Here is a 23,635-nt window from a genome sequence, read left to right as displayed (position 1 = left end):
CAAGAGTATATGCAAAAAAATATCTGTTGAGCTCCTACCTCTAGCTATGCTGTCTTTAGACCCTTGTCAGACTTTCTGTTCTCCTTAGACATTTATGGGCAGATGACCTCTTCACAGCAAAAGAGTCCTGGTTTATGAAATCTGCTGTAATCTTCTTTGGCAATGCTAGCAGGAATAGAAGCCTCTGTTAGTACTTTCAGATCTACTTTTATCTCTTCAACCTGAGAAAATTGAAAGGAAAAGTGGCCTTTTGGAATGGGATGACTTTTGGTAGCTCGGAGATTAAGACCCAAAATTGTTAATTTGAAGAAACACTAAACCACAGTAGTGCTATAAAGATTTCTAATACTGGTCATATGTGGAGTGTATTGGTACAGCTTTTCCTTTCATCTACAATTGTTGACAGCTCTGAATCCAGATAGGAGTGAAGTCCAAATAACATAAAAGTATTAATTTGCAAGAGCACATTTTCACAGTGTATTTTTCTAATCTTGTGAACACAGGACACTGTAACAATATTTGTGAGTGAAAATTGCATCACTTGCTGTTGCGATCTGCTTTGGGCCACTGTTTGGTCTTTTACATTTCATGTTCACTATGCTGATGTTCAAGCTCAGAACTTAGGCTGTTACATATGTGAACTTGGTACTGGTTATGTGTGGAGAGTCCTATCAAGGAAGAGGAAGAGATGAGAAGCTTCCTGAAATTCTTCCATGTATGTTCAGTCTCTTCCTAAAGGTAGGCATAGATTTAAAAAGCTTTCACAAGTGTACCATAAGTACACTGTTTTCTCCACTGAAAGATGATGCATTGGAGTAATTCCAGTTGATGAAACAGAGCTTGAAATACAATGGCATGTAAGAACCTATCCTTCCTTAAAATAAAGGTTTCTGCGTGTCATGGTAGAATACAGGACTTAATTATTAATGTCTGTCATGTATATTTTCTACTTTTCATTGAGGTGATCAATTTTATGATGTCTGGGTTTGTAATACTCTTCCCTCCCACCTCCACCTTTCCTCTATTGTTACTACTTTCCATTTTGTCTCATTTTCTTGTCAGATACTTAATTGTAGACAAGTGAATGAACCTGTAACACTTGGTAAATGAAAATTAAATAAATTGTTTTGTTATTCTCATGGAAATGAGATATTTAATGATCTTCTGAAAACAAGACACACACAAGGAAGCTGATTATTTGTAGCAATTAATGAAATACTGGCCTGGTCTTCATGGCCACAAGGGCACGTTGCTGGCTCATGGCCATCCTTCTATCCACCAGGAATCCCAGGTCGCTCTCCTCTGTACTGCTCTCCAACAAGTCAGTCCCCAGCCTATACTGGTCTGTGGGGGTTGTTCTTTCCCAGATGCAAGACTCTGCACTTCTTGTATTTCATTACATTTCTCCCTGCCCAGCTCCAGCCTGTCCAGGTCTTGATGAATGGCAGCACAACTCTCTGGTGTGTCAGCCACTCCTAGTTTTGTGTCATCAGCAAATTTGCAGACAGTGCACTCTGTTCCCTCATGCAGGTTGTTGGTGAGTTTATTGAATAGTGCTAGTCCCAGTACTGATGCCTGACAGACCCCACTAGATGCAGGCCTCCAACTAGATTCTGTCCCATTGACCACAACTCTCTGACTTCTTTCCTTCAAACAGTTCTGAATCCACTTCACTACCTGATCATCCAGACCCATGCATCCCCAGTTTAGCTGCAAGGATGCTGTGAGAGACAGTGTCAAATGCTTTACTGAAATCAAGATAAACCACATCTACTGCTCTACCATTATCTATCCACCTGGTTATGTCCTCAACATAGGAGTCACTGCCTAGCTGCTGGTGTCTAAACCAGAAATCTCATTTCCTCCTCTCATTAGTGGAGGCACCCTCCATCTGAGGGGAATTTGACCTTTAAAAGTGTCTGAGAGAAGATTAAAGATAAATTGATGATAGATGGATTGCTCTTTGCAATGGCCCTTTTGGATGCCTGAATTAAAATTAGATTTCTATGCGTAGTTTTTCTAGCCTGAGGTTTATGTTGCCAGTGCACATTTTCTCTACCCTTTTGTCCGTCATATATTCTTGTATAAATAGCTATCACTTTTGAAAGAGCTGGTCTAGGTTGTGTGGTGAGTCTTTCTCAGTGGTGTCCAGGGACAGGACAAGAGGTAATGGATGTGAGCTTGAGCATACAAAGTTCCATCTAAATATGAGGAGGAACTTTGATGGTGGTGGAGCACTGGAATGGGCTGCCCAAAGAGGTTGTGAAGTCCCCTGCTCTGGACTCATTCATCCCTGTATGGACATATTCCTGTACAACCTGTTCCAGGTGAACCTGGCAGGGCATTTGGACTGGATGATCCTCAGAGTCCCTTCCAACCGGTAGCGTTCTGTAATTCTGTGAGTGGTTGTGGGTTTATTTGGGGTTTTTTGTTGGTTGGTTGGTTTATGGGTTTTTTTTCTGATCTGCTTGAAATGCTCTCTAAACTGACATAAAAATAAACACTTAATTGGCAAACATAACCCATGTAGTAGCGTATTTCCCAGCAATGTGGACTCTTAAGTGTTTCTTTAAGGGTTTCATAATGTTGTAAGTAATTAAAAACGTCTGCTATGAAAGATGGTGCTACTTAGGGTTACATCAGCATGTGTATCAGAACATCTTTTTTGGCATTTTTTTTTGTTAAATTTTAGTTAAAAATGAGTGGCTTAATTTTGGTATGTAATTCTTATTTTAAAGACCAGGAAATCTGTAATTTAATAATTCAGGGAAAGGTGTATTTTGTGTGTGATACCATTTACAGAAAAGTACAATCTTTTTTTTTAATGCTGATTAGTGTCACTAATTTTGCAGCCTCATACCTGAATTTTAAAGTGAGAAATGCTAAAAATAGTTTTGTATTAGGGAAAAGAAAGGAGCAGTGTGTACTTCCATTATCTCCTGCTTAACTTGAATATTTCAAAATGCTAGAAAACAAACTAACATTATTCTCCTTTAGGTTAAACACATCTCTAGTGAATGCTGAGTTGCTTTCTAAGAGTTTTATCAGTTGAACCCTTTGGCTTGATGGATGTAAAAAATCTGCAGGAGTTACTGTGTAAATATATGTTTGTAAAGTATGAATTTCCCACTCATCAGATTTTTCATTGTAAACAGTTACAGCAAAATCTACTCCACTGAAAGTAAACCTAAGCAAGTATTTTAGTAGTGTGGAAAAAAGGGCTTCCTACTAGTGAAAACAAGAGCAAGTGTTAAACTCTGAATTTATGAGGGGTTTATGAGTTTTCCAGGCTGCTGTATTGTGTTTTCCATAAATGTGTGACTGTTTTACGAAGGTGACAGGTGTTGAATTGAAATGCATTACTTTAAAATCTGACTGTCTTTAACAGGGGAGGAATGTCAAGTTTTTAAATTCTTTGTAAGAGTTTACTTTCCACAACAAGCATTATTCTTGATTTACTTGTGAATACATGGATAGTCACAAATAATATGTCATAATCAGTTATTCAAAGAGGAAAAGAAAATTAAATAACAAAATTAAAGATACTTAAGTTCTTATCTTCTATGCAGGTAAGCTTTACATGTGATCAACCAAATGAGACTATATTAAATTTGAGCTGCAGGCATTCCAGCAGCAGGCCAATTCCCTTTATTTCTTCTTTATTTCTGGATGTTCATCAAGGGAAATTTCTAAAGTACTATCCTACTGATATGCATAAAAAAGAAAGTGATGTTTCTGGGATATGTTCTATATGATAGCATAAATAGGTTGTATGGGTCTTCCTGTTCTCTTTCAGTTTTCTGTAGTTCACTGTGGTAAACTGAGACTATTCTATTCCTAGAATGCTTGTTTTGCTCTTCTGTAACTTCTGTCCATTTTTGTGTGTTTTGACAGGGGAAAGTCTTCCAGAACGATCACTTTTGAGCAGTTTAAGGAAGCTCTTCAAGAACTCTCTAAGAAGCGATTTAAAGACAAGAGTGATGAGGAAGCAGTTCAAGAAATATATAAACTAATTGAAGGAAAAGCCCCAATTATATCTGGAGTAACGGTATGTTACTGATCTACTGGATTGTTCTAGAATCATAGAATCAGTCAGGGTTGGAAGGGACCACAAGGATCATCCAGTTCCAACCCCCCTGCCATGGGCAGGGACACCTCACATTACATCAGGCTGGCCAGAGCCTCATCCAGCCTGGCTGCAAACACCTCCAGGGATGGGGCCACAACCACCTTCCTGGACAACCCATTCCAGGCTCTCACCACCCTCATGGGGAAGAATTTCTTCCTCACGTCCAGCCTGAATCTCCCCACTTCCAGCTTTATTCCATTCCCCCCAGTCCTGTCACTACCTGATATCCTAAAAAGTCCCTCCCCAGCTTTCTTGTAGGCCCCCTTCAGATACTGAAAAGCCACAGTAAGGTCACCTCAGAGCCTTCTCTTCTCCAGACTGAACAGCCCCAACTCTTTCAGTCTGTCCTCATAGGAGAGGTGCTCCAGCCCTCTGATCATCCTCGTGGCCCTTCTCTGGACGCTTTCCAGCATGTCCATATCCCTCTTGTAATAGGGGCTCCAGAACTGGCCACAGTACTCCAGGTGGGGTCTCACCAGAGCTGTCCTTTGTTCTGCTTCAGTGTTGTTATATTAACCTGCTTCCCTTTACAGTCTACAAATCTGAGCAGCATGTCTTTACAAGCCTGAAGGCAACAACTGTACTGAACTGAGTATGAACAAAAATTATGCAACAGCTAAGTATTGCACTACTGTGCACTCTTGTGATTTCTTCTGCTAGGCATTGTACTAGCTATCAGCACAGTCAGGAAGATTCAAGGAGGGCTCTTGTACATGGTTAGACCATAGAAACGTTCATGAAGATTGGTGTATACAAATAACAAAGAGTAGAAGGGAATTAAACTCAGAACCTCGTTAAATAATTCTAAGATATTGTGTGAAATACCAGTAAAACTAAAGCAAATACATCTTAAAATGCATTTAATAACAACATGTGAATCTCAGAATACTGGAAATCTGTGACTAATTATCATGTGGTCTGGTCTTTGATTTTTGTTTGTCTGTCAGAAGTATAACAGTTTTTCTTTTTTTTTCAATATTGGCAAGTTTTTACCCTGTAGTTTAGGAAGTACTGGAGTATTTACCATCAGTTTGAATAGTCTTTGTCAGTTTAGTTCATCATCTTAGAATTTGTAATCCTCCTGAATTTTGGCCTGTAGAACTGTGAATGAAAATCTAGTTGTAAATAATATTTCCAGAAAATAGTTCAGTACAAGCAAACAGTGGAAATGTCAAGTGAACAGATCTCTTTTTAGATGTACAATTTATCAGATTTTTACAAGATTTTATGTTATTACTTTTATACTCTCATGGAATCATTAAGATTGGAAAAGTCCTTGAAGATCATCAAGTCAACCTAACACCACCATGCCCACTAAACCATTTCCTGAAGTGCCATGTCTACATATTTTTTTAACTCTTCCAGGGATGGTGACTCCACCACTTCTTTGAGCAGCATGTTCCAATGCATGATTGTTCTTTCAGTATAGAAAGTTTTCTAAACATCCAATCTAAGCCTTCCCTGGTACAACTTGAGGCTATTTCTTCTCATCCTATCACTAGTTACTTGGGAAAGGAGACTGACCCCCACCTCACTACAACCTCCTTCCGGGTAGTAGTAGAGAGCAATAAAATTGAAACAAATGGTAATTTTGATACAGACAACCTTCTTCTTGTCCTTCACTCAGTGAGTTTGAATAACTTCTTCATCCGTCTATGGATTCTCACTTTGAATTGTGCATATTTTCTAGACCTCACTCCTGATTACATTTTCAGTATTTTAGTTGTCAGCTATTGAAATGATCAATGGATGCTCTTCCTTTGTGGATAACAGGGTGATGGGAGATGTAAGGTAGTATCATGTAGGTGTTTCAGGGGTTCACGAATGTGTGAGCAGCAGACGGGGAGGAATGGAGTGGGAGGATATGAGCAAACAGCGTGAGGCTTCTCTGTATTGCAGTACTGGAGAGAGCTGAAGAAGAAGTGAAGAATTAATAGGAGAGCAGAGGGATAACTATATTCTCTCCTGATTTGTGGCAGAGTAAGGAGTACAAGGCAGAGTTTAATGGGAGGGAGATTGCAGGCTGGGAGTGTGAGAGTGTTGTCATTCAGGACCAGCTGCAAGGAGACCCCCAGAGCCCCATGCATGAGATAGGAAGGAAAATCAGGAGAAAAAAGACAAAATTGTGTGGGTTGAGATAAGAAGAGTTTAATAGAACAGCACAAAGAGAGATAAAACAAACAGGAATAACAATTATCCTGATGAAATTGAATATAAAGCAAGTGATAACAAAACTGAGTAGTGACTGTAGTGGCCTGGCCTTGCCAGTCTGCCTGATCCTGCCCTGCTGTCCTGCAGCCAGATGCTCAAAATACTTGCCCCCAACCAGACCTCCATACTTACCCAACCAGACCTCACCTTATTTAGAGGGTATGATCTCAGTATGGTATTGAATACTCTGTTAGCTATTTCAGTAGTTTGTTTTGGCTGTGGCTCTTCCCAACTTCTTGTGAAAAAAAACTTGGAAAAAAAAATTTAAAAATTGTATAATTCCAGAATCCTACCACGGAGGAGAAAGGAAGGAGCTCTGGAGATCATTTGATTCAACCACCCTGCTAAAGCAGGTTCACTTAAATCAGGTTGTACAGGATTGCAGTGTCCAGGAAGGTTTTGAAAGTCTCTAGAGCAGGAGACTCAACAACCCCTCCGGGCAGCCTGTTTCAGTGCTCTGGGAGTCTCACAGAAAAGTTTTCCTTAAGTTCTAGTGAAACCTCCTGTGTTCTAGTTTGTACCCATTGCCCCTTCCCCTATCCTAGTTAAACCCAGGACAGGGAAATAAACCCTCTTTGTTTTATTTTGTTTTATAGTTACTGGGTGGTAAAAGTCACCCAAACACTTGGATACTTACAGGGCCACTCGCCCCCTGACAACCTGGCAATGCAGACATGAAATCAATGTAAAAGCATGTTAGTGCTTTGTTTGTCTTTGGAAGTTGATGTGGTAGAAATTTTAATTCAGGCTGCTTTTTATATGACTAGTTAGTTTTACGAAGATTTTCTTGAATTGTTGTAGGATAACTCAGTCATGCCATGTAGTGTATGCCCTGCTCTCTGTGGCTCTGCTCTAGGGCATGTAGACTTGTTTCAGGTTTCAGACAGAAGACTTCAGTGTGATTACTGCACATCGATTTAAACATATTAGGGAGGTAGTTGAAAGCATGATGAAGTGGGGTATGTGGATAGGTATCCCTCAGCAGCATTTGGAGAGGTTTTTGTGTGTTGTCCTATCTTTTGCACAATTTGTTTTGGGGTAGGTAGTGGTTTGGGGAGGCAACAAGACAATATGTCTGTACTGACTGGCAACCTGGGCAATCATTGGTTCATCAGGATGGTCACAATGTTTACTTTTGTATCAGACAATGAGGATTTTGGTGAATATTGTGATAGAAGATGTTTTATTTTCTTTTTCTGTCTATATTTTCTTGTCCTCCAGAATATTGTAGAAGTAGAAAAATCCTTGCTTGTGGTAGATGTGGTTGAGGAGACTCAGAAGCCAGACACTGAAACAGAGTGCAGTTTTGGGTTGCTTTCTAGTCTGCAGTGGAAGGTGTGTGGCTAGCTTGACAGACACTCTATTAGCCTCTCTCTCTTCCCAAACAGGAAAAGAAAGGGAATAAGAGAGAGAAACTTATGAACTAGAAAAGCATAGATTGGAATCTAAGGCAGAATGGATAGTGTCTTGACCCTCCTGGTCCCTCAGCTTTATACTGAATGTAACAGCTATGGAATGGAATACCTCATTGGTCAGTTTAGGGTCATCTGATGTGTCCCCTCTTCCCTGCAGGTGCGGCCTTTTACTCTGTACCCCCAACATGGTACACAAGATTTAGCAGTGACTCTGGTCTACACACCAACTAACCAGAAACATCAAGAGTTATCACTACTAGAGGCAGACAATGTCTGCAAAACCATGCCATTAACTGCAGAAAGTGCAGCTAAGTAGAAGAGACTGATCTGGAAAGTCAAATCACTGAAAAGATTTTGTTCTGTTCTAACTCAAACCAGGACACAGCTACAGATCTCCAATTTCAGAACAGGTATTGTACTCTGGGTGCTGGCAAGAATCTACAAAACCCCTCAGAGTCAGCTGAGCCTGAATTTAGTGTCCACACAAGAGGGAAAACGTGAGTGACAGTGTCACCTAACACTACCCAATGCTATGGGGACAGGCAGTACCTTTAAGGCTCCTTGGTGGAATGTGAACTGGCCACAGGTTTGTAGTTATCATTAGGATCTTACCATTCTAAAAAGATTTTAGTAATAGGCATAGCTTCCCATTATACAGAACTTCTTGCAATTTGAATATCGCTTCCTTTGCCTAAAATTGCAGTTACCTGTACTTCTCAGTTAGCTGGGCCCTCTGCAGTTCAGGTCAAATTCCTAATAATCCATATAAAATAGAATAATCATAATCTGGACTCTGACTTCAAAAAGCAAATGAGTTACTCAATCCAAAGAAGAAGAAGAATAAGAATGAAGGAGTGTCATGGTACTTTAGCCGTCAGTGAGGTTGCTCCCCCTTTCTGCTTCTGTCATGATGTGAGTGTCCCCTGTATGGCACGAGGAAGCCATAGAGCCTTAGCAGTTTGTCTGCTGTTGAATCAGCTTCAAAAACCTTTGGATAAGCTGACGTATTTATAACTCTCACTTTAAGGTTTAGTCTATAGCATTACCATAAGTTAGTGTATTCTGCAGAGTTTGCTAATCAATGCAAGAGCTGTGGCTGCAGGAGACAGCAAGCTGCAGGTGGTAATGGCTGCGGAATGATTCCTTTATCTCTTCCTGTCCAACCTGTCCTTCCTGCAAGGTGTCCTTGCTTTGACCTAATGATGCTGCTTCCAGCATGTATCAGGCCTCAGCATGGTCTGTGTGCTAGCCAAAATCTGAGCAAGAGTTGAGTGAACAGTCACAGGAGGCATTCCTGACCAAGGGATCACAGCTTTTGCCATTCAGAATATCTTGCATACTCTTATGCTTCCCTGTTCTGTAATGGGTTTCACCATACACTGGCTGTACCAGGTATCAGGGCAATGGGTACCATTCACCTATAGTTAATGGAGATTCCTCTTTTGGACGATTGAGATACTATCTTCTGATCCCACCTGATATCTTAAAAGTTTAGTTGTTTGGTAGGTACCACGATCTGGAGTTTTTGCAGATGCACTACCAAACATTTTCCAGCCTTCTAATGTGGACCTCTTCTTCCTCTTCCTTATAGGCCCCAACTAGAGGTAACATGGAGCATACCAAGAGAGACTACAGAAGTCTCTGGGTGAGAATGAAGAGCATGGAGCTCTGATCTTACCTTCCCAGTCCTTACAGGGAAGTGAAAAGCTCGGGTGGACCATCCCCAGCTGTGTTGCAGACATGCCTGGCTTGTGTAACCAGAGGAATGAGGGCTACTGAGCCAGGATGGAATAAATCAAAGTGAAGCAAGAGTGTCTCTGCAAACTGGGTTTGCACATCTGCTGAAGAGAATGTTAAACTGGGGATGGAAAGTTACCATAGCCCGAAGAGGAAGGGTCATAAGGAGCAAAGCAGATGTGTCTAGGTGACAAGCTTGTCAAGGGAGACTTATGCCCTTCTGTAAGTGCAGCAGGGCTCAAGGTCTATCTCAAATGTCTATACACAGCATGGAGGAACAAGCAGTCCAAATTAGTTGCTGAAGTGTGACCTCACAAGGGTTATGGAGGTTTGGTAGTATAGCTCTCCTGAATGGATATGGATATGGATAAGAGGCTTTTCAGGAAATACAGTGGGAAAAATAAGGATGGAGAATTGCGACTTATGTAAAGGCTTAACTTGATTGCATCTAGCTTTACTTTGGGGTTCATGATGAACAAGTAGAAAACCTGCAGGCGAGAAGCAGAATGCAGACCAGCACAGATGATGTTGTAGTAGGCATCTGCTACAGACCCATTGATCAAGAAGAGGAGACAGATAAAGTCTTCTTCAGGCAGGTGGGAAAAAAAACTCACAATCCGAGGCCTATTCATGGGTGACATTAATCAAACGAAAATAACTGGAAGTAAGCCATCCATAAGATGTATAAAATTAATTAAAAAAAATTCTTAATGTGGATGATCAGTAATTTGAGGAGATATTCTGGACCTGTTATTCGCAATCAAAAGGAAGAACTTTGGAAGATGATAGGAAGCAGCTTTGAAATGACATTGCCCAGCTCTTCAGCACCCTTGGATGCATCCTGCCTGATCCCATGAACTTGTGTATGTCTGATTGGCTCAAGTGATTCTTAATTCTGTCTTCCTTTACTGTGAGTACTGCTTTATGGCCACAGACTCTGTTAACCAGCTTAGGGATGTGGCAATCCTGAGCACAAGTCCTATGAATTGAAAAGGAAAGTGGAAAGTAGCATTGAATATCTTGGCCTTTTCCATGTCCTTTGTCACTAGGTCCCCTGCCACACTGAGCCGGTAGCCCACACTTTGCCACCAGTGGAGTTAGAGAAACCTCTCATGTTCTCCTTCAGCTTACTCACTTCAGATGAAATTTGGCTTTCTTCACTCTGTTCCTCCATGCATTAAATATATTCCTCCCACATATTCTCTTCCTTCTTTCACCTCCTGTGTACTTCTTTTTTGTGTCTGAGTACACTCAGAAATTCCATGTTCATCCGTGCTCACCTGTTGCCATGTTTGCTTGACTTCCTGCCCATAATAGTGTTGTGTTGATGGTTGGAGTTGATGATCTTAGAGGTGTTTTCCAACCTTAAAAATTCTACAGTTCTATGACTCTATAAATGGAAAATGTTGGTTTAGTTTGGCTTTTGGTTTTTTAAGTTAATGTGCATCTTCTGTGATATGCAAACTTTGTGATTGACTGTGTATGCAAATAAGGACTCACAGGAAGAAAAGGAGTAGTTTGGCTCTTAGAAAAACGTAACTAGAGAGATTACATAACTTAGACTAGACAGTAAACAGTTCAAGCAGAATTGCTGTGTGACAAGACAGAATCATTTGCCTGTGATTCATAAATACCTGATGGGAGGGTGCAAAGAGGATACAGTGAGGCTATTTTCAGTGATGCTGTGTCGGTGTGAGCTGAAATTCCCCCCCCCACCAACAATAACCAGGCTAGCCCAGTCTGGAAGCAAATGAAAAACTGTATTTACAAGCAGATGAAATGCAATGAATATGTACAAATACACAAAATTCACAACACTTACAAATATATACAATCAACAGAAAAACACAACCAAGCTCCCTTTGCTTCCCCCCAAGGGGACCCTCCCAAAGGGGGCCTCCCTCTCCCAGGAGCTTCCCCCCCCAGACCCCCCTGGACAGAGAAGCAGAGTTTAGTTAGAGCAGAAAGTTGTTAACTTAGCTGCCAAGGTCAGTGTGTTATCTTCAGCCAGAAGAGAAGAAGAAACAGCAACCAGACAGCCCAGCAACTGCCCCCACTGCAGAACGCAGAATGTGCAGAATGCCTACTTTGTTTTGGGTAATAGTTCTTAAACATTTCTATCTATCCAATGGAAGTGTTTAGAACAATCGTTATTTTGCTTTCTTACACCCAATAGTGACTTATTTACATTCTTTCACTTTCTCTGTTCTGAACTTTGCAAGGAAAAATTAAAAAGACAGTTTCAAACCACCACAGTCCACCCCTTCTAAACAATTCCATTGGCTGCTACTATCATTTGTCTAATCTAAAATAATACCTACAACAATAGGTGAATAAAGACCATAGTCCATTCCGGATATTTCAGATGTAGATGATTCAAAAGAGTCAAATCACAGGAAAAACAGCAAACAATTTGTTTCCTCGCAGATGGAGCGAAGAAAGGAACAGGGACTCTCAGGTGACTCAGGGCTCTCAGGGTTCGTGCACCGTAGATCTCATGAACTCTCCTCTTGGGCGCGATGCTGTATCTGCGCAACACTCTGAATTTAACCTCTCTCAGCCAAAGTTAGATTTCTTTGTGGAATACACTGAATTTCACCATTTTCTTGCATCACCCAATAGGTGTGACCAGGACCTTCAGCAGAAACCACCCCTCGGACAGGTTTGGCCTCTCCTGAAGGAGAAAATACCCAAACCGTTTTGCCTAACAGATTCTTTTCTCTGATAACAGGAACTCTATCACCTTCTTCCTTTCACAACAAATCTGATTGGGCAGGTCCAGCTTGATTCACTGAACCTCTACTATTCACCAACCAGGTTGCTTGTGCTAAATGTTTCTCCCAGTTTTTCAATGATCCACCCCCCATGGCTTTGAGAGTGGTTTTCAGCAAACCGTTGTAGCGTTCGATCTTCCCTGCAGCTGGTGCATAGTAGGGAATGTGGAATATCCACTCGATGCCGTGCTCTTTGGCCCAGTTTTTTACAAGATTGTTCTTGAAATGAGTTCCGTTGTCTGACTCAATCCTCTCTGGAGTTCCATGTCTCCACAGGATTTGTCTCTCCAGGCCAAGAATGGTGTTACGTGCAGTTGCATGAGGAACTGGATAAGTTTCCAGCCATCCAGTGCTTGCCTCTACCATAGTCAGCACATACTGCTTACCAGATCGAGAACGAGGTAGAGTGATGTAGTCAATCTGCCAGGCTTCACCATACTTGTACTTGGACCATCGGTCACCGTACCACAAGGGCTTGATCCGCTTTGCCTGCTTAATAGCAGCACAAATGTCACAGTCATGGATGACTTGTGTGATAGCATCCATGGAAATGTCAATGGATCTGTCACGAGCCCATCGGTAGGTTGCATCTCTGCCTTGATGTCCTGACGAGTCATGGGCCCACCGAGCTAAGAACAGCTCACCTCGGTGTTTCCAGTCAAGATCAGGATCAGGATCAGAGTTTGTGTCCACCTGGGAAACTCTTGCAGCTAGATCTGCCTGATGGTTGTGTTGTTGTTCTTCAGTAGCTTTGCTCTTAGGAATGTGAGCATCAATGTGTCTCACTTTCACTGGGATTCTCTCAATGCGAGCAGCAATGTCTTGCCACAGATCTGCAGCCCAGATAGGCTTTCCTTTCCTCTGCCAGCCATTCTTCTTCCAGTCTTTCAGCCAACCCCACAAGGCATTGGCTACCATCCATGAGTCGGTGTAGAGATAAAGCTTTGGCCATCTCTCACGTTCAGCTACGTTAAGAGCTAGCTGGACAGCTTTTACCTCTGCGAATTGACTGGATTCTCCTTCTCCATCTCTCGCTTCTGCAACTCTGCGCGTTGGACTCCACACTGCAGATTTCCATCTCCGCTTGTTCCCAACCAGACGACAGGAACCGTCTGTGAACAAAGCATATCTCTTTTCATCATCAGACAGATCACTGTAAGGAGGAGCTTCCTCAGCACGAGTTACTCTCTCCTCTGGAGGTTTTGCACAGCTTGTGCCTTCTGGCCAGTTTGTGATCACCTCCACCAAACCAGGCCTTTCGAGATTTCCCATTCGAGCTCGCTGTGTTATCAGAGCCATCCACTTAGACCAGGTAGCATCTGTTGCATGATGTGGTGAAGAACCTTTGCCTTTGAACATCCAATTCAGAACTGGCAATCTAGGAGCTAGAAGAAGTTGTGACTCAGTTCCGATCACTTCAGAAGCAGCTTTCACTCCTTCATAAGCAGCTAAAATCTCTTTCTCTGTTGGAGTGTAGTTTGCCTCTGAGCCTCTGTAGCCACGACCCCAGAAACCAAGAGGACGTCCTCGTGTCTCCCCTGGAGCTCTTTGCCATAAGCACCAGGTTGGACCATTGTCACTCGCGGCCGTGTACAGAATGTTCTTAATGTCTGGACCAGTTCGGACAGGTCCCAGACCCATCGCTTGGACTACCTCTCGCTTGATCTGGTCAAAGGCTGCTTGTTGCTCAGGACCCCATTGGAAACTGTTTCTCTTTCGAGTCACATCATAGAGAGGTTTCACAATCTGACTGTATCCAGGAATGTGCAGTCTCCAAAATCCCACTATGCCTAAGAAACGCAGAGTTTCTTTCTTGTTGATGGGATTTGCCATGGTGGAGACTCTGTTTATCACATCCATTGGGATGTGACGGCGACCATCTTGCCACCGCACTCCCAGGAACTGGATTTCTCTGGCAGGTCCTTTCACCTTGTCTCGCTTGATAGCGAAACCAGCTTGCAAGAGAATGTCAAGGATTTTGTTACCTTTCTCGAAGACTTCTTCAGCAGTCTCACCCCAGACGATGATGTCATCGATGAACTGAATGTGTTCTGGAGCTCCACCTTTCTCCAAAGCATCATGGATCACTGCATGGCAGATGGTTGAACTGTGAATCCACCCCTGGGGCAAACGATTGAATGTGTACTGAATGCCTCTCCAGGTGAAAGCAAACTGAGGCCTGCATTCCTCTGCTATGGGAATAGAGAAGAAAGCATTAGCAATGTCTATGGTAGCATACCATTTGGCCTGCTTGGATTCCAGCTCATATTGGAGTTCCATCATGTCTGGTACAGCTGCACTCATGGGTGGAGTTACTTCATTCAAGGCACGGAAATCAACTGTCAGACGCCACTCTCCATTCTGCTTTCTCACAGGCCAGATTGGACTGTTGAAAGGTGAATGAGTTTTGCTGATGACCTTCTGACTCTCCAACTGACGAATCAAGTTTTGAATGGGCACCAAAGAGTCACGGTTGGTTCTGTATTGTCTGTGATGCACAGTTTGAGAAGCAACCGGCAGCTTTACATCCTCTATCTCATGTTGTCCCACAACTGCAGATTCATCTGAAAGCTCAGGTCTAATGGACAACTTCAATTTTCCTCCATCAATTTCTACAGTTGCTATTCCAAAAGCCCATTTATAACCCTTAGGGTCTTTAAAACGCCCTTCTCTCAGAAAATCAATTCCCAAAATACAAGGTGCATTAGGACCTGTTACAATAGTATGTTTCTTCCACTGCTTCCCAGTTAAACTTATATCAACCTCTATCTTAAACAACTCTTGAGATCCACCAGTGACTCCCTGAATAGTTATAGATTCTCCCCCTTGATAATTTGATGGTATTATGGTGCACTGAGCTCCTGTGTCAACCAAGGCCCTGTACTTCTGAAATTTTGAAGTGCCAGGCCACTGGATGTACACATCCCAATAGATTCTGTTATCTCCATTATCCCTTACCTCCCCCTGGCGGAAGGCAGGGCACCCCTAATGGTGGGGATTACCTCCACATGTACAGCTGGCACAACGTCCAGCACCAGAATTAGGATCACTGTTGGAGCTATCAGAGTTGTTCTGGGAAACTGAAGAAGCGACAGCTACCCTCCTGGTATTGCTACCTCGGGATCTGCCCCTCTGCAGCTCCCGTAACCTCTTGAAAAGATCAGAAGTTGGTTGACCATCCCATCTGTTCATGTTCTCACCAAACTGATCACGCAGAGTTATCCAGATACTGCCACGTGATTGCCTCTGCTGTCTGTTTTGGTTTGACCTATTCTGGAACGGCCTTCTTGGAGCACGTCTGTTCCTAACAGCTGAAACTTGTATCCATCTGGAGGAAGAGGAATCAGAATCATCCCCCTTCATCAAGTTGGATATGGAGGTTTTAAATTCCTCCTTCAGCTCTTTCATGCAATTCTCAGTCTTTCCAGACAAAGTTTCAATGGCTGAAACCAAAGAAGTACATGCAAGACTATCCTCCAATTGCCTCATTTGGTCAGTGAAATGGCCAACAGTGGGAGGCACTCCACCATAATTTCTTGCCACAATCCTGCTTGCCAGAATAGTAGCATAATTAGGAGGAGCAAGCTTAATGAGCTTTTTGGCAAGGCCTGTACCAACAGGAATTTCATCAGGATTCAGAGTCTTATGATCTCCGTATATTACTTCTCTCACAGCAAATTCTCTCAGACGCTTGATTCCCTCAGCTATTGTGGTCCAAGGCTTAGGGTTCCATGGTAAATCATCTCTGCTGGGATACCTCAGCGAGACTGCCAGTAGGAGGCATGCCCACAGAGAAGCTTTACCAATGCACTTGCCTAGATGCCTGTCTATGCCTGTATCCTTTGAGAGCATCCCCAACTGAGAGGCCGACTTGTCACCTACCACCAATGCTGGGGCTCCCATATCAAAACACCTGGCTAGCCAAGACAGGACTGGCTCGTTATCTCCTCTGATGTAATCCTTCCTCACATGTCTAATTTCCTGTCTGGGTGCATTAGCTGACTGTATGTCATCCTCATCATCATCATCATCATCATCCTGAGGTCGCTGTCCCCATAATCCTATTTTAATCCTCCGTTGAATTTCCTTGAGTTCAGAGGCACTGCCTGCAGTTGCTAATTCAGCAGGGTCTACATCTCCATCATCCATGTGGGGTCTCAAGAGGTCTGCCAGAGTTTTAAGGCTAACCTTCTCTTCCTCATCAGAAGGATCTTTCTTAACAGAGGGACCCTGAGTAGAAGGACCCTCATCTCCACCTGCACCATCTCCTGCAGCATCTGCATCTCCTCCTGCAGCTCCTTTACGCTTTCTGCTTACAGTGGCCACCAAATTTACTGGATTGGCTTTCACATTCACAGCAGAGTTGGAGGGAGTAGAGGAATTTTGTGCAGGGTTAGCAGGAGCAGAGGGAGTCTGTGCAGGGTTGGTAGGAGGTGTGCTTTGAGATCCTGCAGCCACTGCTGCGTCCATCTGGGCAGCAGAGGGAGGAGGAGGAGACTGTGCCTCGTTAATGGCGTCTGCATGCACGGCTATGTCTGTCTGCGCAGCCATTTCTCTCTGTGTAACTATGTCTGCCTGCACAACCATTTCTCTCTGTGTAACCATGTCTGTCTGCACAACCATTTCTCTCTGTGTAACTATGTCTGCCTGCACAACCATTTCTCTCTGTGTAACTATGTCTGTCTGCGCATCCATTTCTCTCTGCGCAACTGTGTCTGTTTGTGTACCCCTGTCTGCCTGTGTACCCCTCTCTGCCTGTGTAATTGAGTCTGTCTGTGTCGCCGAGTCTGTCCGTGTAACTATGTCTGCCTGTGTACCCGAGTCTGTTATCTCAGATTCTGGCAAAGGTCCTGCAGCTACTGCTGCTGGCTCTGAGTCAAAACTATCGGCAGCTTTCTCACAAACCTTAACTGTGATTTCCTGGTCACCGTAATCAGAATCAGAAACCAATTCCGAACCTCTCTGAGCTTTTCTATGTTTCCTCTTACATCTACGCAGGTCGGAAGAGTGAGTAGCCTTACGTCTTTCTTGACACAGTGCTATCAGCAGCCATATGATTATTCCAAGAAACAACAAAATTAAGGCTAGCACAAGATATCTAGGGTACCACTGGTTCCAAAGACCCTCTGTAGTTGTAAGAGGAGTAACAAACTCAAATGTGTCTGCTAGCAGATTCATAGTTGAGTTACCATATCTTCTAAGCCCAATAAGACCACAACAGAATTCAACAGCATTCAGTAACTTGTTCTTAACCCAAAGAAACGACTTATATGCCACATATCTCACAATCTTGTCTATCATGCAGGAAACAGCCCATCTGTAGACAATCACACTGATAATAGATAAAATAGAATGACTCAGAACCCAAAACAGCTTCATTTTGCTTCCTAATCTGAGCAGGAATAAATCATACAAGCAATCGAGCCCCGAGTTGGAGCGCCAAAAATAAAAAGTGTGTCGGTGTGAGCTGAAATTCCCCCCCCCACCAACAATAACCAGGCTAGCCCAGTCTGGAAGCAAATGAAAAACTGTATTTACAAGCAGATGAAATGCAATGAATATGTACAAATACACAAAATTCACAACACTTACAAATATATACAATCAACAGAAAAACACAACCAAGCTCCCTTTGCTTCCCCCCAAGGGGACCCTCCCAAAGGGGGCCTCCCTCTCCCAGGAGCTTCCCCCCCCAGACCCCCCTGGACAGAGAAGCAGAGTTTAGTTAGAGCAGAAAGTTGTTAACTTAGCTGCCAAGGTCAGTGTGTTATCTTCAGCCAGAAGAGAAGAAGAAACAGCAACCAGACAGCCCAGCAACTGCCCCCACTGCCGAACGCAGAATGTGCAGAATGCCTACTTTGTTTTGGGTAATAGTTCTTAAACATTTCTATCTATCCAATGGAAGTGTTTAGAACAATCGTTATTTTGCTTTCTTACACCCAGTAGTGACTTATTTACATTCTTTCACTTTCTCTGTTCTGAACTTTGCAAGGAAAAATTAAAAAGACAGTTTCAAACCACCACAGATGCCCAGTGGGAGGATCAGAGACCCATTGCTACCTGGAGCCCCACACCCACCATGGCTGACACAGCTCCCCAGGCAGAGCTCAGCTGTCTGAACATGCTGCTAACTAGGTATTGGGCTGCTAGATGCACCCTACTCTTACACCACTGTTGGATGGCAGGGATGTGCACACCTATGGGATGTGTGCTCAGGTAAAAGAGCTCCTCTGCTTTCATGGTAGAGCTCTGGAAGGAGGTAAGTAGGCTGAGGACCATCAGGGAGTGTGAGAGCAAGACAAACCACTGGAGCCACATCCTACGTTTCCCAAGACAGGCCCAACAGTCAGACAGTGCTTGAGATACAGAATGCTCCCTGTCCTCTGTCCACCTGTCTGAATGCGATGAACATATTGACTCAACAGATAAGGAACAGTAGCATTGTTCCTACCCGATGCAGCAGGTGTGGCAGGTGTGTCCCCCTAATAAGAGCTCCACCTGCCAGGTGACTTTGCAAAGCAGCTATAATGTTCTACAAGAGGATCCTAAAAAAACCAAAGATCTCAGCTTACCCACCATGGAGGTGTCACTGAGACCAAGGCAGACTATACCTTGCATTAAAACTTTATTAGTAAAGAAAGATGAGCTCTTGTCATGGGGCGACTCACTTCTGAAATGAGCAGGAGGTTCTATATGCAGACCAGACCTCCTCGTTAGGGAAGTCTGCTGCTTCCCTGGGGCCACAGTTCGGGATGTAATGAGAAAACTTTTTACCCTAGTTTGGCCTTCAGACTGCTATCCTTTAATGATTTTTCCAGTAGGCAGCAATGGAATCTCTACAAAAAGTCTGAAGGCTATGATGAGAGACTTCAAGGCCTCGGGACATCTGGTTAGTGAATCAGGAGCATGAGTGGTGTTTTCCTCTGTCCCACCGGTTTCAGGGAGTGATGAGGGGACAAACAGGAACAGCCAGGAGAGCCACTGATAGATAAAACTTTTCAGAAGGGAGAAGGAAGGGAGGAGAGGTGATAGGCTGTCCCTCTACATCAGGGAGGAGTATGATTGTCTAATACCTGGTGACAGTGATGACAGGATTGAGTGTCTATGGGAAGGAATCAGGAGGATTGCCAACAAGGCAGATACTGTGGTGAAAGTCTGTTACCGACTGCCCAGTCAGGATGGTGAGGCTGGTGAAATACACTACAAGCAACTGTGAGAGATTTCATGGTTGCTACTTCTTGTTCTTATGGGAGATTTCAACTTCCTAGATGTCTGCTGGAAATACAGTACTGCAGAAAGGGAAGCATCCTTGAGTGTGTGGGGGATAACTTCCTGACACAGCTGGTGAAGGAGCCAACTAGGGAAGGTGCCCTCTTGGACCTACTGTCAGACCAACAGAGAAGGACTTGTGGGGGGATGTAACATTTGGAGGCTATCTTGGGAACAGCAACTATGAAATAGAGTTTTCAATTCTTAGAGGAGTAAGTTAGCAGAACTGCCCCTTGGACTTCTCTAGGGCAGATTTTGGCCTGTTCAGGAGACTGATTGGCAGTATTAGAATGGGCTGCCCAGGGAGGTGGTGGAGTCACCATCCCTGGAGGTGTTCAAGAGGGGATTGGACGTGGCACTTGGTGCCATGGTTTAGATAGTCATGAGGTTTAGGGTGACAGGTTGGACTCGATGATCTTTGAGGTCTCTTCCAGCCTTCTTGATTCTATGATTATAATTCTATGATTCTATCCCTTGGGAGGCCACCCTGAAGGGCAGAGGGGTCAAGGAGGGCTGGACAGTCTTTAAAAAGAAACTCATAAAGGCACAGGAACAGACCATTCCCACCTCCTGAAAGATGAGTTAGTGAGGAAGGAGAGCTGCATGGCTGAATAGAAAGCTTTGGCCATAGCTCAGGAGTGAGAACAAGTTTATGGCCTTTAGAATGGGATCAGGCCATAAGGAGGATTATAAAGATGTGGTGAGACACTGTTGAGAGAAAACTAGAAGGGCCAAAGCCCAGCTTGAACTTAATCTGGCTGCTGCTGTGAAAGGTAATAAGAAATGTTTCTATAAATGCATCAGCAACAGAAAGAGAGCTAAGGAGAATCTCCATCCTTTAATGGATGCAAGAGGAAGCATTATGACAGATGATGAGGAAAAGAATGAGGTACTTAACACCTTCTTAGCCTGGGTCTTTAGTAGTGAGAGTAGCTGTTCTCTTCGGCTTGAAGACTGAATTCCTAGTTCTGTGCCCAGTTTTATTGCATTTTCATTCTATCTAACTGGGCTGCTGACATAATAACATAATTAGCTCTATTGTGAATACAAGTTTCCTTGATATAAGGTACATTTTATTTGTTGATAAATGTTAAGGCTCAGCTCAGATTTCAGTTCTGGCTATAAAGTGCTACCAGGCCAAGGTGACAGAATTCACACTTCTGCAACACCTTTCCCCTTAGGTCCCAGTTCCAGAAGGACAGGGAGCTACTGGAGTGAGTCCAACAGAGAGCCCCAAAGATGATGAGGGTACTCTCTTACAAGGAGAGGCTGAGAGACCTGGGGGTTTTTGGTCTGGAGAAGAGAAGATTTTATTGATGCTTATCAATACCTAAAGGGTGGGGGTCAAGAGGATGAGACTCAGCTCTTTTCAGTGGTGCTCAGTGATAGGACAAGGGGCAACAAGTACAAGCTAGAGCACAGGAGGTTTCACTTGAACTCAAGCAGAATATTCTTTGCTGTGAGGGTGCTGGAGCACTGGACAAGGCTGTCCAGAGAGCTTGTAGAGTCTCTGGAGACTTTTAAAACCATCCTGGACATGTTCCAGTGCAACCTACTCTAGGTGTACCTGTGTTAGCCAGGTGGTTGGACAAGACGATCTCCAGAGGTCCCTTCCAAACCCTACCACTCTGTGATTCTGTGAAAGTAACATTGCAGAGCAAAATTTTATGTGTTCCTTGTTAGGTATGTTTGGAGTGAGAAAAACAGAAGTTTACAACGTGAGATTCTCATTAAGTAGTTATATATATGGACAAATTCCCTCCAAACAGCTTTTATTTGAATGATGAGGAGGATGTGTAGCTTCTGTAGTGTAAAAGTTATGGCATCCATTCCCAGTCTAACTGAATCCAAGTATCCTGCTCCTCTTGGTACAGATTTAGGGATCTTTTCCAAGTATCTGATCTTTTCATGTTTAGCATTAAAAGTTATGTGACATGTGTTGTCCTATGGAAGACCTATGTGTAACTTTGCAAGACTGTTAGGTCTCATTAATGAGCATTTAATTGGGCTGAGGATGTGTGGAGGAAGAATGAAATTTTTGATGAAAGGTGCTTCCCAGAGAATTTACTTCACTGCAAATGAGGCCATATCACTTTTGTCTTTTAAAATGCACTCTAACAGGGTGACACACATAAGAAAGATACCCAGTCTTTTTTCATCTTAGTTCCATTTCCACTACGTAAAATACATCTGTGTTTTCGCTTCTTCTCTAGTGCTCCTTCTCGTTTAATTTTAAAATGTAAACTTAAGGATCAAAGGTATTGCTCCCAGTTCAAGCACACAGGTTAGCGTGCTCCCATATTATTCTGTGAAAAGTATCTTTTTTCTTTCTGTCTGTGCAGTCAAACTTTCTTTGTCTCAGTGACAGCAAAATTTTGAATTTTAAGCAGCCTGATATGACCCGGTGGAAACAATGTAGAGGAAAGTCTTTGCTCAGTGCCATTTCATAGATTGCTAATTTGCTAACGTAGAAAATAGCTTTTGGTCCTTCTAGTTTAGGATTTGTGAGAGAAGGAACAGTTTAGAGTAAATTTGTCTCTTAGAGCAATGAATTCTAGGTATGTTGGTTTGCTTTTTCTAATGATGGACCAGGCTTTTATGACTGGATGTTGACATAATGGATTTTGAACATCACTATTCCCTGTAACTTCTTCATATCTTTGGTCCTCGAAACTTGACTATTACTAATGAGAAATATCTCATGTAGAACGTCTCTTCCAAATGTTTTTGACATTGTTGTTCTTGGCTTTATGTAGTCTCTGTCATTAGCAGATTTAGATGGTTGTAGCATGTGCAGGTATCTGTATTAAGAATATTTGATTTCTGATACAGGTTTTTTGTTTCTTTCTTCCAACAGAAAGCCATTTCATCTCCAACTGTTACACGCCTTACAGATACATCAAAATTCACAGGTTCTCACAAAGAGAGGTTTGATCCCAGTGGGAAAGGAAAAGGCAAAGCTGGTCGAGAAGATCTGGTGGATGCTTCAGGTTATGTATCTGGTTATAAGCATGCAGGCACATATGATCAAAAAGTGCAAGGAAGCAAGTAAGGCTGAGGGTTTACAACACAGAGGGAGGAAGAAAGGGGGAAAGACAACTTATTTGTAAGAATAATGTAGGTGAATCCCACATGTTTTGGTTATTGTGAATGCTAAGACTATGTTGTCAAGAAGTTGTTTTCAGGAACTGGAACTGATTTCAACATCTGCTGAGCTACTAGCAGCACAACACCACTTCATTACATTCCTCATGCGTATATTGGCAAAATTAAATGTATTGGTACAAAAAAAAGACATAATTTTGTTGAGCTTTAGGAAAAAAATCAGCAAAATAAGCACCAAAGTCAACCACACTTTGTCAATTCAAAAAAAGATCTCAAACATTCCTAAATGTTTAGCTGCCCTGAAATGTTGAAGAGAACCTCTTGAAAAGAATCCTTCAGTCCTTCTGAAGGATATCCCATTATTTATATGCAGTTTGATTTGACTACTGTTTTGGGGCTTTTGAGAAGTGTCTTATACACAGTTTGTCACCTTCCATAAAATATTCAACAATATACTATTGGGCAGTAAGTGGTTGTAATATAGAAGGTGCTAGCCTGTAAATGTCATATACCACTCATGAAAAGCTAAAAAAAAAAAAAAGTTATTTCTAGGATAATATAGGTTCTAAAGGATTTTATGTCAATAGAAAGAAGTGGAAAATACCAGCACTTACTTTCCTCCCATCTATACTTTGTGCTTATTACTGTGTTTACTGTATCATGGTTCTGACTGGCTGGATTTGGATGGAGCTATTGTACTAACCTGAGAGATGAGGCACAAGGCATTACTAAGAAAGACATTGCTACTAAAGCTTTTTGCAGGGACATTCAGCTAATAATGTTTTAAAATATTGGTTATGACTAAACTACCAATCCAACTGCTATTAAGTGAATATTGTTGTGCACAACAAGGCATATTCCCTTTTAACTATATGTACGGAAATTTTATGTCCCCTTCAAATAAGGACATTTACAGTTAATATCCATGTAACTAGGTGCAATTTAGTAAGAAAAATACCCTATTTTAGCTGAGCTACATTTTATGATAGATTTGA

General features: G+C 42.6%; 1 protein-coding gene across 1 annotated transcript in view; it reads left to right on the top strand.

Annotated features, from left to right (window-relative positions):
- The window catches only part of TPPP (tubulin polymerization promoting protein), a 60,994-nt gene extending 37,873 nt beyond the window's left edge, over positions 1-23,121 (top strand). Inside the window, exons 3-4 of the mRNA XM_054382036.1 lie at positions 3,895-4,048; positions 22,393-23,121. Coding sequence (XP_054238011.1) covers positions 3,895-4,048; positions 22,393-22,587 — 349 coding nt within the window. The 3' untranslated portion in view covers positions 22,588-23,121. The remainder of the gene's footprint in view (positions 1-3,894; positions 4,049-22,392) is intronic.
- The last annotated feature ends 514 nt before the right edge of the window (positions 23,122-23,635 follow it).

This window comes from Indicator indicator, chromosome 6 (assembly GCF_027791375.1).
Source record: "Indicator indicator isolate 239-I01 chromosome 6, UM_Iind_1.1, whole genome shotgun sequence".
Classification (NCBI taxonomy): Eukaryota; Metazoa; Chordata; class Aves; order Piciformes; family Indicatoridae; genus Indicator; species Indicator indicator.
The sequence above is the reverse complement of the archived record's forward strand: the minus strand, read 5'-3'. Positions and strand labels throughout refer to the sequence as shown.